General features: G+C 39.8%; 1 protein-coding gene across 2 annotated transcripts; it reads right to left on the bottom strand.

Moving 5' to 3' along the window:
• Nucleotides 1–6,545: 6,545 nt before the first annotated feature.
• Nucleotides 6,546–7,391, bottom strand: RB195_005317 (uncharacterized protein; the record flags this gene model as incomplete). Of its 2 annotated transcripts, XM_064177738.1 has the most annotated exons (4): nucleotides 6,546–6,752; nucleotides 6,977–7,037; nucleotides 7,096–7,242; nucleotides 7,303–7,346. In XM_064177738.1, 4 exons carry the CDS (start codon nucleotides 7,344–7,346, stop codon nucleotides 6,546–6,548), a joined length of 459 nt encoding a protein of 152 aa, XP_064034852.1. The 2 variants fall into 2 exon arrangements, with proteins under 2 accessions (XP_064034852.1, XP_064034851.1); XM_064177737.1 differs by lacking the exons at nucleotides 6,546–6,752; nucleotides 6,977–7,037 and having other exon boundaries at nucleotides 7,080–7,242; nucleotides 7,303–7,391.
• Between the last annotated feature and the right edge of the window lie 5,687 nt (nucleotides 7,392–13,078).

The raw sequence follows: 13,078 nt of genomic DNA, 5'->3' as shown, positions 1-13,078 counted from the left end.
AAATATACTTGATTTTCTAGAAAATGTTTTCTCTGCGTTCATACTCAGTTTCTGGTCGATTACTGGGAAAATTTCATAGGAACATTAGCAGGACATTTCTTACGGTTCTTACTGTTTGTGGGACAACATAAGTTTGGACAGCTGGGACGCATCTTTTTTTGTCTATAGAAGCTCCACTATAATTACTGAGTTACTGTATTACCTACTGTTCAATTTCTAGCTGTTTCATGTTTTGAAATAATATTTTATCAATCAAATTGTTGTCACCACCAGTTCGATCTACCTCAAATTTTACGATCTTCATGTTTCTTTTTTTTTAATTTTTCTGTTTTTCAAAAGTACTCCAAGAACCTTTAAGGTTCTCCTTATAATCCTTTAGGTGCTCAGACTAAAAAAAGAATAAAGAACAAAAAAATTGATAGAAGAAAGTAGGGACTTCTTTTCGAGAATGTTTGATTGGCTTCACATAAGAATTAGTGACAATTAATGAGAACAGTTGAGGTTGATTAAATTAGTTAATAAATTATTTTGCGACCACCTTGAAAGACATTGGTAGTGAAGTTTTGGACGTCACGGTCACACTACCATCACTTCCTCGACTTCTTCCGCCATTATGTGCCAGTCCTCTGGAGTATGTATCTCGTAGCGAGAGCGTTCACCCACTGAACCCGACATCGCGAGGTCATCCAGTTCTCAGGGACGCTGTGAAAGTTACCGCGAGGGTCTCCGAGGCTATCCAGGCTGAGCGTTAACTGGGGTGGTGATCCTGTATTCATTCTTAACTAAACAAAGTGAAACACCAATTTTTAAACAATATGTTCAAACGTCTCTGGAACTTATTTTTTTATTCTTATTATTTTCTTTGAAATTTTTCGAATGCAAATAAAATAAATAGGACCTTAGCCACCTAAGGAAGTGTGAAATAAAATCAGCATATATAAAACGAAGATGAGAAGAAAAAGAGGGCAAATAAAAAAACATTTTTCCTGACTCTCTGAAATATTTTTATGTGAACTAACAACGATTCAAAAATTCTCAAAAATAAGGTGAGCTTATGTCCACCAAATGTGTAAGTTACAAGAAAGAAATTATCACAAATTTGAGAGGGAATGTAATCGAAAAGATAGATTTCCTTGTCCTTGACTTTCTATTTTGTAACATTACCTGCTATGTATGTTGTTGCAGCTTAACCGAATTTGTTGAGCTGATCCATTTAGAATCTCGTTAGCTTCTGCATGCTTCCTAGAAAGATTGCCATATTTTGTTCGGAATTAAGTTCATCAGTAACATTATCGAGCCGCACAAATCTTGCCTAAAATCGAATTAGCGCCAATAAAATAGAGCTTGGATGTGCTCATGCTGTGGTTGCGATTTCCTCGGACGGCCTCGTGATGCCCTCTCAAATCCGAAAGCAAGGACATCAACACAGCTAATTCTCTGCAGAACTGTGCTCAACAGCAGCCTTCGTTACAAGGAAGTCGTTATCGAGACGGAAAGGGAAAGGCAGAGAGAAAGAAAAGAGAGGGAATTTTAGCCCGTTGTCTGTTGTCCTATTTTAGAGCGCCAAAAGAGTCCCAAGGCGATTCAGCGTTTCAAATTGCCAGAACCAACTATTATGTCAGATTTCCTTTGTTGTTTCGTTCGTTTGCAGCCTCTTTCAGGGCGGGTATCGTTGATTTGCTTGGACGCGTCGGCAACGTCGGCTAAATCGCGTCTTTCGTCGCGGAACACACACACACACACGCGCCAAGCGACGAAATTGGCTTGCCACACTTATCGCATTACCAACACTAAAAACGTCGAACAGCGACCGAAGCGTCGTAAGTCGTACAGCTGATGCATGATTCAAAATCTGGGCTAGTCACTCCGCCTTCTGTGTTACTTGCAATTTTTTCAGAAAAAAAAATTACTAGTCCTACACAGCGACAATCGCATTCCAGCTATTTCAAAGGAATTTTTTGAAGTAGTTTTTCTTGAGAAATTCCCAATTAATGCCCGGCTTAAGGATTTCGAAGGTCTAGACCAATTTTTTTCTTAAATTCGAACTCAGTCATAATAGCCTATAGGTTTCCTTGAACGAATGAGGTGTCACTCCGTGCACGACATCAAATAACTCCGTGAAACTAAACCATATCAAGGTTCAGAGGAGTTGTAGAGTTGATGGCCGTTGTTTGCTCACGGGAAAATCTCGATTCCTTTTATTCGCTTAGTTTTATGGTCCCTGTCCCAATATTAACCTTCAACAAGGTCGACCCAATGGAAAACAACGAGCAAGCCCTATTTCTGGATATATGTATACATGTTCCAAACCTTAGTCATCTCACATGTATACATGGACATGTGTCACAAGTGCAACATGCAAGAAGCAATTGTAGCTGTCCACGAACGCATATATGAGAAAAATGTGATGTTCTGGGTAAAATGTAAGGGGAGGTAATACAGTGGTGAGTAAGGAGTTTTGGAAAATGAGTTTCTGGTATTCTTTGCGAAGAAAGTTCTAACAACTTAACTTTACTTACATTCTTACTTCTATGGTTTTTTTCTCAGCATTTTTGGACAAAGTGCTTTTTTTAGTCGTCTCTCTGCATCCACATCCCCTTTCTTCCACTTCCTGCTTTTGAAAATCCAAAGAGAGAAAAATGAGGAAAAAAAATGACTGCAATTTTTCATGTCATTAGAAGTGAGTAAATGATGAAAGAACCTGTCCTTCACTTCTACCAAGAATCTGTAGCATTCCTGTAGCAGAAAATTTCATTTGAAGTTTAGAAGCGTTCTAAAATTTCTGGATTTTCTCCTCTCCTATTCTTCCTGCTTCTTTCTGTTGCTTTCTCTTACCTCCTTGACTAAGCTCTCATTTCGGCCAAAGAGGACAGCAAAAGCTGTCAGCGTAGCTTTGAAAATTTCTGGATCGTTGCCACTACATATCAAAGGTACTTTTCTCGAAACTTTCATGTGCCTGTTCCAGTTCTCTCCTTTTCTTTTCCTCCTTGTTTGGGTCTGCCCTTTCACCTTCCAACTTTCATGGATGGATGGTTGTGAAGGTCCAGTATTACACTTATTGAACAGCTATTTATAGTTGGAAGGGAGAATTTTCCAGAATTCAGGCTGTCAGAGTATTACAAATATTATTGTCAGAGCATTATAATTTCTTGCATTTGACGAGAATAAAAAAGATCAAATTAATGCAGAATAGCTCCCGATGACGCAGTTATATCTGCGTTGTCTAGGACTTCGGAAGTTGAACAAAATTATTTCTTAATTAGCATATCTAACTCTCCAATATGAACTTTGCTAGGGCAAGCAGCAATGTCGCCACTAATCTCCTTGCGCCTCTAAATCGGTAGTCTTGGGATTTTGAAGAGATGCACTGAGGTCTGGAAAATGATTTAAGCCACCCCTAAAAGCTGAGAGCACCCATAACGAGCTGAGCCAAATAAAATTTCCGTGGCTAGTACGATTGCCTTTAAAATTGATGCTGAGTAGAAGCGAGGAAAGGTCTATCGTAAAAACTAAGGCAGTGCTAATTATAAATCCCGCCATAGATGTGAGCTTGCCGAAATTACGTTAGAATTGGCGGTTCTACCGAAGGATGATGACCTCTGAGTGCACGAGAATGTGAGCCACTTATCGATTTCCCGTTCTATTTGATCAAGTTCGTGCAGTGGCTATCCGCGATACGTGTCCGTCTCCATAAGAAGCGCTTATTATTTGATTATCAAACATACGCGATGCTAACCGCGTAGTCCTCCACAAGACAAAGGCTGGGCCGGAAAACCCGGGGAATACAGAACTACATACTCGAACAACATGGTGCTAGTCGGCCAGAGTCGATCCGTCGGCTACAGAGCCGCAGCGCTGGTAACTCGATATGTTGAGTAGGTGCTTCTGCAGACATCATGTGAACGATGTTTCGGATTGTTATTTGCTTGGAACCACGCTGTTTGCTGATGTCCCTCTTTTCTCACAACGAAACGTTGTGTTTGCTCGACGTTTTTTCCCGTCGACTCTATGTGATCCTTGTTATTAATGGCTGGGATTACGCATCGTGTCGTACTTATCGGTTGTCGAAAAGACGAACTACGCTCTCAGGAAAACCAAATACTCGACGGTGGGAGCCAAACGGAATGACCTCACGCGCTCAGATTTGATTGTTCCCAGCACATCATCAGCATAGCGGCGAAGTTTCATCACTGAGACCACGTTGAGCCAAAGATTAAGGTTAAAAACTTCTGAGACCCATGTAAATGTAGGTGTAGATTGTGGAAATGTAGATTTTAACAGCTTAACTGCTAAGCTTTATTGCGAACCTATTGTTGTACTACAGCGTTTTGGTCTAATTTTTTTTTGGAAGTGAACGATGATCCAGGTTAAGTACCATCGTAAAACGGAGCAGAATGATAGTTTCTTGGACGTTGAACGTGTTAGCGAGAAATCCATTAAATGTCACTATTTTTCATATTATACAGCGTATTAGGTCATCCCGTCAATATTGCAGCTTTTCCAGCAGCATCGAGAGCGTATTCTTCATTACGGACAAGCCAATTTTGAAGGAAAGATTTTGAAAAGATGGAAGAAGATTGTAGAAAGTTAAAGGGAGTGTTTTCAAATTGAAAAAGTCTTATCAATCTTAATTTTGGAAATTTGAGAAAGTATGGAATACCGTACTATTTATGAAATGACCACATAAGAGAATACACTTTTTAAAGTCCTAGGAGCGACGGGTATTTTTTGTGCTCGTAGTTGGCTTCTTCTAATTCTTAGGATATTGGATAGTGAGCTTTGAGTTTAAGTTGATTTAAATGTACTTCAAGGGGTGTTTGATCTTTATCTACAACTCACGTTTCGGGTTAACCCCGCTGCTCAGAGTTTGGCAACCAAAAATATAAGAGATTTAGTACATGTTGTTCTTAAATTGAGCCGCTTCCAAAGTTGCTATTATTATTCTGGCTATTCAGCTTATTTTTGGCTTAGGTTTCGGTGAGTTCGTCTTCTTCAGAGCTTCAAAAGGCGACGTTAAGTGTGATCTTCACGACCATAGGTTGCGTTTATCTCATAGTGAAGGATCTACGTCCACCTTCTGGGTAATCTATCTAAATCTATTTAAATAAATAAAGTGTTTTAAACTTATTACTTACGTATTCAAGCGGAATATTTACGTCAAGCAAAAAAGACTGTCACATGACTTAAAGCGCTTGACATACGGAAGACAAGCTGCTGTAATTAGTATTATAGAAGATACTGACCCAGTAAAGGATCCGTCCTGTCCTATCGCTTCTTCAATCCATCCGCGTTCATAAAAAATGGATAGTAGTCAATCTTATAAATTATGGCAAACTAAATCCTCTAACAAAAGTTCGACAACGTTTCTGAGGTTTTGCTCCATTCGTTACAACTGTTGTAGGGCTCAATTCTCGTAATTTTTTTTTCGGATTTTCCTCTTTGGAGCTTTTAATTCTTAATTCTTTTTTTTATTATTTTCAATTTACTATAATATCTATTGTTTCACGTTTTAATTTCTTTTGCTTGCAATGAATCATTTATTAAACAGGCACCATCACGAGATACAATGCTTCGGTCTTTGTTATGAAATTCCAGAGTCTCCAATGTCCGTCGGAACAAGAGATGACACATTATGATTTCATAAAGAATGAGAAAAACAAAGTTGAGGGAGAGATAGGGAATTCCTGTTCCAATCGTTCTTTGTTCTTCTTTTTTTCGCGTTCTTTCAATTTAATTTGTATGAGTGCCTAGATAATACAAGGTGTGGAACAATTTGTTTTGACGACAAGGTGACTAACTATCAAATGGAATCGATCAGTCCACTCCTGCAGAAGGTTTAGCGGGAAAAAAATTTGCGTGCTCAAAAAAGGTTCTTAGTTATCTATTAAAAATACTTATTCATTTGTAACGTTGACATAACTTTACTCATTTTTCTATAATTCCTGCTTGAGAGCGACATTATTGGTTTCACAACTTTTTTGCATGAGAGTATTTCATCTAGATTGACTTTTTATCCTTGAGGCACGTTAGTTGCAAGAGGAGTGATTCAGGATTTGGATTTTGGGGTAAATGAAGAACTTGAACTTCAAATTTACACTGATCGTTAATAGTTCAGGATAGTTTTTCCGCCAACAAAACTTCGCAGATCAATCCGTATGTATATGTACCATACACATTGCGAGAAAATCGAAATGAGCTTCTTTTTATAGCGTCACGAACGATCCGTGAGAATGGCAATGCTTTATAGATCATCGATCTTTTATGGCATACGATGATTTGGCCCGCCGTCTCCGTTCTTGCGCATTCCCAATATTAAATTTGTTTGGTCAACACTATAAGGGAAAAAGATCTAAATACTGGTAAGTGGAGTGTATCTACGAAGTATACAATTGCATCCATGTATACACTGAGTGCATCAATGTTTGATTGATTGATCAGTGCTACCATGACTCACTGATATGTATTTTTCTCATAGTTATGCCATAAAACATAGTTCAGTCGCAGTTAAACTTTTTTCTGCTTCGTAACTAGTGATTATCTCCACTTTACGTGGCCAACGCTTTTTTCTTCCAAACTTTTCTGCATTCGCTTCGGTCATAACCGCTCATTTCATATTGTTCCAGTAATTCTTCAAATAAGACTTCCTGACATTCTGTGGGATTTTCCATTTGTTTTGCGCTGCGATCGAATGGCTGTACCATAGTGGTGTGAGATCGCTGCTGTTGGTACACGGTCGATGGTTCGAAATCGCCCTAAGCCATTCAAGTTATTCTTTTCTCCGAGGTCGACAAATTGGTGGCAATTGGCTTGGTACACGGAAATATCCAAGTTCATTCAATTCCGTCAAAAGAAATTCAAAAAGAAGAAGACATTTGCAATACAAACGCGATGCACAATTCATCTTGTGCGAAATTTTTGTAAGTCTTTTGAAGAAAAAAACGTTAACAACAAATGTTAATGATTACTTAAAACGTACAAAATGTCGACTTGCTTTTGCAAATTGCAGTTGTTTGCTAGAAGTGGATATTTTTGAAAACCTAAACGGAGCCGTAAAGAAGAAATCGTGAAGAGAAAGTCCGCTATGCCATTGATGACTGTTTGCTTGAGCGAGAAGGAGAAAGTGGTGGTGGACAACCAGGAGGTGGAGGTAGCGGTTGACTACCAGAGAAAAGAGGCGACGTTGGACAATCAGGAGAAACAGGTGGAGGTCCGAGTTGAATCACTCGCTTCAGACGACGATTTCTGAACGATTTACATCCTGTCGAGAAACCGAAAAGATCGGAAACGATTGTTTATGCTCACATGTTGTCGCTGTTGTTAATTCGCTTGAATGGCACGCACTGCATTCTAAGGACCAGAACGCACAGAATGAAAAAAAGAACTGATTTCATTTTCTGCTACAGATGCTAAACAATGTCTTTGTCGAGGTGTACATTCGAAAAGTTCGGTAAGTGGCTAAACTCTATTAAAATGGGTAAAGATTGGAGCTGTTATGAACAAATTTTATGATGTTACTGTAATAGCAAAGTAATGGTGATGGATGGAAAGAATGGTGATGAACGTAAAATCACAACAAGAAATATTTTTCAAAAGGAGAGTAGTAGTGAAAACTCACTAGCATAAAATATTACTTCGCAACACTACTACTGTATCTATTCTACCTATCGGACATTTACAACGGTATTGCTCTGAGAACGTGGAAAACAATGAACGCATCGGGGGGAGGGATTCGTTGTCATCACAAGTTTCATAGGAACCGAAACAATGAGCAAAAAAAAATTAAAGGAACGAGCAGATCTCGGAGGAAACCGGCCCTGGACAATACTGTACAAATAGATATAACATCGATGTGTTTATATCGGTGTGATTCGTTTACGTTATGTTATGTTAGTGCTTCTTCCTATATAAATGATTTCAACAAAAAAAAAAACGAATAGAAAAGTTAGTGTGCTCGGCGCGCAGCAGTCGTTTTCCGATAAACAGTAGGATCGCTAATTCTTCGACAGAAGACGAAAAAGACCCGAATCCGCGTCTTTTTCGTCTTTTCTTCACAACTCGCCTCGATTTCATCTCTATTACAAGATCTATATACTAATAGATTCGTGAGCGCAAGTTTCACCGATTGAATGTGACTAGAACTTCAAGGCCTAACAAAGAAACACTTTCTGAAAAAATTACTTGGTACTAATTACATTAAAGGCATCACCCCACGAATCTGAGGTGGTACGGATTTCAGGTGGAGTATTCGTATACGGGATAGTAGATTATGGAGAGAAGGGTGATTCCGTCCATTTCTTCTTAATTGCCGTAGAAAACGACGCGGAAGGTACGGATTCGGACGTTCCGGCGCGCTATTTTCTACAAGGAGCTCGATTGGAGCGCGCCAGCCTTGTGCACGAGCCGCATCTTCCGCGTCGAAATCATCTACTGAAATCCGTACCACCTCAGATTCGTGGGGTGATGCCTTTAACAAGGTTGAGTCCGAGATAATTGCGCCCCAAGGATATATGAGTTTTGGCGTGGATATATTTTTTGAAAAGTGAAATAATAGTTACATAATCGTAGTCTACATACTATTGCGAATAATTTCATATCTCTCACAGCTATAACTCCATGGCTCTGAAGATTTTGTAAATATGACTGAAGTGACATGTTTCAGCTCTGGGGGCGACCTACATTGCCAGCTTAAAAATTATTTTCTTACAAAATCTACAAGAAAACTATTTCTTGTGGAATGATATTGCCTCTTCATTTTCTAGCTCAAAAGAGTTTTGTGCTATTTGAAGCTAAAGTTACAACTTCGGTATTTTGCATTTCTTGCTCTGATTTTTGGCAGTTCGGCACAAATTAGGTTTGCCACCTGTCGGCACATTACAATAGGGAGCAGTCTCTGTACTATGATCTGTTCCGATTTTTTTCTAGAATGTCTCATCTGTGGTCAGTTTTGAACCTGCAAAGATATAAAACATTTCATATGTTGTTACAAAAAGCTTATTTCTTGCAATTTATTGGAAGTTTCTTCGAGCATCAAGTCGATATGTTTTTTCAGAAGGAAGAGATGTATTGAAAGGCGTCGATTTTAAGAAAAGTCTGTATCTTTCAAATTTTCATCGCAAACTACTTCAGCCTCTATGGAAGATATCTAGGCACGCCGACCCATCTGATACCATAGGTCGCACATTGAGCTATGGCTGTGTTGCCGCATTGATTACTTCATTTGAAAAGAATAGAATAACTACAGAGGAGAATGCTACACCTGCAGAACGATACGCTTCAGAATTGTCTGTTTTAAACCCTTGAAAACCCTTGAGATTGAAGATTCTCATAATGAAAGTGGGGCTCTGTCTTACTGAGCTGCTAATTCTTGACTTAATTCTGAATCCATACTTTGGTACTTCTATTCAGATTTGTACTTCAATGATTTTTCATCTTTGTTCGTCATTCGTTTGCTCCATTCCAGTAATCGTATAAAGATTCGTTTAAACATAACTATTTCTGTGAACTGACGACTTTAATTTCAAAAAGCGAAGAATGCAGGTAAAACAAAGAAAATATAGTGAACAAAAAGGAATAAAACAGACAATTCTGAAGCATATCGCTCTGCTGGTATAACATTCTTTTCTGTAGTTATTCTGTTTTACACAAAACCTTTTGGAGCTAAAAGCAAGAGACAAGATCATTCTACAAGAAATAGTTTTCTTGCAGATTTTTTTAAGAAAACAATTTTTAAGCTTGTAATGTCGGTCATTTTTGGCGTTGGAACGTGTCACTTAATTAAATTCACAAAACCTTCAGAGTCATAGAATTATAGCTGGGAGAGATATCAAATTGTTCACAATTAACTATCATTTCACTTTTTAAAAAGTATATTCAGGCCAAAACTCATATATCCTTGGGGCGCAATTATCTCCGACTCAGCCTTGTTAATATGTAGCCGCGGGTAATTTTTTTAAAATGTTCCCTTCATAGGTCTTGAAAGTTCTAATTACATTCGTTCGGTAGAGCTTGCGCTCGCGAATCTACTGATATATAGATCTTGTAATAAAGATCAAATTGAGGCGAGTTGTGAAGAAAAGACGAAAAAGAAGCCAATCCGCGACTTTTTCGTCGAAAATTCGCCAATCGAAAGACAAGGATGAGTTTTCTCCGGAATCCAAATAGAACATTCATTGCATCGAAAAAGAAAGTGGATCTCCTCCATTTCACGTGCTTTACGCTCCGCCCACCTTCGTCTCTATGAAAGGAGCCGCTCCGTGTTTCGAAATTCATTCCATCAACATGTCACCCTGCAAGCGGTAACCGGAACGGACTCAAGGAGCGGATGCGATCGATCATGAACAACAGCGCCACTTTCGACATATACTGTCTGTCAAATGGGAGGAAGAGGAGCTGCCACGATGGCAGGAGGTAATCGGCTGTCTGGCGGAGTGGAGCACATGATCCCTCGTCCAGACTTCGCTCATACGTCCGGAGATTTCTACTTGCCGGGCCCGTAGCGAGTGGCTGGTTAGGCCCGGCTGCAAGCGCCTGCAAAGCGGCGGCTTGTGGATCCACACAAGTGTCATAGCGTAGTGTATAAGACGGCGTGGGATCAGAGTAAAGGTAGAGTACAGAATAGTATGGCGTTAGCCTTAGAGCCTCCCAAGGTAGTGGTCCCGCGTGGCGATGGGTGAAGGAAGGGGGCTGGACACAGGCTTGGTGGCTACCATGTTCACGTGCGGGTACGCTCTAGCCAAGTGAAGCCGTTCGCGGTATTTCTGGGATGTTAGGATCAGGTGCCAGTTCCTCAGGGGACCCACAAGTCAACGAGTCTCCGAAACCCGGGCGACTAGCATCCGGGGGCGCGACAGCTACGTTCCACCGCACCGCCTTGAACGCAGTCTCTTACGCAATAGCACCGCTCTTCATGTCGTTTTAACCCTACTATAGTTGCTGTAACGTCGCAATAAAGAGAAACAACTACAAAAGTATTCAGGTATCTTGATAGTAATGTAGGGTTCTCAACAAGCTGCTACTGATTTAAAAATACCGCAATCCCTTCTGATGACAGTTGACAGCTTTGGTTTTCTTATTTTCGTTTTCTATTATTTTTTTCCATTTGTAGTGTGATAGCGTCTCTTCGTTTATGTTGTTGTTAAGTGCTTATTTCGCCTCTAGAGAATGATTAGTGAGCGACGTGTCTTGATGTTACTAACCTTTTACAAAAATATGAGTACCCTACGATAACCTTTCGGGTCTAGCTTTGGATGCTCGATCGTTACGATTCTCCAGATGAAGGTGCTAGTTGAAGAATTGTACTTTGAAGTTTGAATGAACAGGCTCTGATTCTCTTTTTGCGACAATGAAGAACGTTCCGCGTGTTCTTACCCGAAAATTTTGTGGGCATTTGTAAAAATGAATTGAAAATGAAAAATGAATTAATATTTCATGTTAATCTCATTGATCTCTTCTCGCATTCCCTCATTGAACTGTTTGCAGAACAATGAATTTTCACTAAAATTTTTGCGTGTTATAAAATCTGTAGTTTCATACCATACCAATTTCATACTATAACATTCTGTACACCCTTTTAATCTGCCAATGGAAGCAAGCATAACGACAATAGCAACAACTATTAAACTACAAATTGTAATCTGACACGATGATTGAACAGACAACCGAGGCATCAAGCACTAGATAAGTAGAAGCAATAGAGTGGGTGTAATGTGCTGTCAATTCCAAATTCAACGCATCAGGTTGCATGGTTGCATGGTCGTTGAAAAAAAGTGCTTTTTTTCGAAATTTAATTATTTTTCTTTCCTACGTTGTTAATGCATGACAATGGTTGATAGCTTTGACAATACGAGGTTTCTACCAGGAAATCCGTATTCTGATCTGTGAAGAAAAGATGTGGTCCAAGATCAGCTCTTACTATCTTCGTCGTTTACACTGCGACATCAAGCCACGAAGAAGTCGAAACTTTCCATATGGACCTAGAAACAAAGTTCTACAGAAAAGAACATACCTTCTACAAGGTCATTGTCAACGCCAATAATGGCCCCAGAAGAACGCCTAAGGAACTTCATATCAGGACCAAAGGCCTACAATGGAACGAATAGGGGAAGAGGCTTTCTGAGTTTATCATGACGAAAAAGACCATCCATGGGAACTCGCAATTCCAAAACCTCTCTTCTTTATCCTGAACGTGAGAGTCACTCGGTGGAGTGTACAGCATTGAAACTGGCCAAATCATTATCAGTAGAAGGTTTTGCCCGATGCATGTCGCTTTTATCCCAAAGTTCTGTGGAGGATCGGACCATCGCTTTTTCCGAGGAAAATTTTCCTTCACTCAGAGAGAAGGTAGAGTTCCAAAGGTCAAATAGCGATATTTCAAAACTACCATTAACGTTATCGTTAATTAGCATTTTTTGGCTACGCTAGCTGTCTTTTTAGAAGATTCCGCAGTGTACAACATCGACGAGGAGTGCGACCATCTCTTTGGACACCTTCCCCACTGCATAAAAGGCTGATACTTTTATATCCACCAGAGACATCTGTACTTGGAAATTCTTGATACACCTGCGTGGAGTAGTTTGGACCGCAGCCAACCAGGAGCTCACATTCAAGCATTCGCGGAACTTAGCAAGGAAGCGATAAAAGAAGACCTCGGAGAGGTAAGAGCGGCAGCATTGGCTGAAACTGCAATACCAGGAAACAGCACTCACTACGGCCGTAGAGAATTCGCCAGCAAAATACAAGGATGAGTTTTCTCAGGGATCCAAATGGAACAACCATAGCATCGAGAAGACAAAAGGAGAAAATTATCTACGAATTCCATTCTGATCTCTTCGACACCCATGTCCACTTGCCTCATCACCATCTGAAGGACATGGACATGTCATTCCATCGGTTCTTCCGTGCAAAGAACGACATGCTATCATGTTGCTAAGAAATCGTACGGCATCCCTTCCTCACAGGATAAGATCTGAATATCTGAAGAATCCTCCGCCAGTTCTTATCAACACTACGGCGAGACTCTATACACGTGACCTGTTGAAATCCAAGGTTCCTTAACAGTAGAAGACCAGTAAGATCGTAT

This window comes from Necator americanus, chromosome I (assembly GCF_031761385.1).
Source record: "Necator americanus strain Aroian chromosome I, whole genome shotgun sequence".
Taxonomy (NCBI): Eukaryota; Metazoa; Nematoda; class Chromadorea; order Rhabditida; family Ancylostomatidae; genus Necator; species Necator americanus.
The sequence above is the reverse complement of the archived record's forward strand: the minus strand, read 5'-3'. Positions and strand labels throughout refer to the sequence as shown.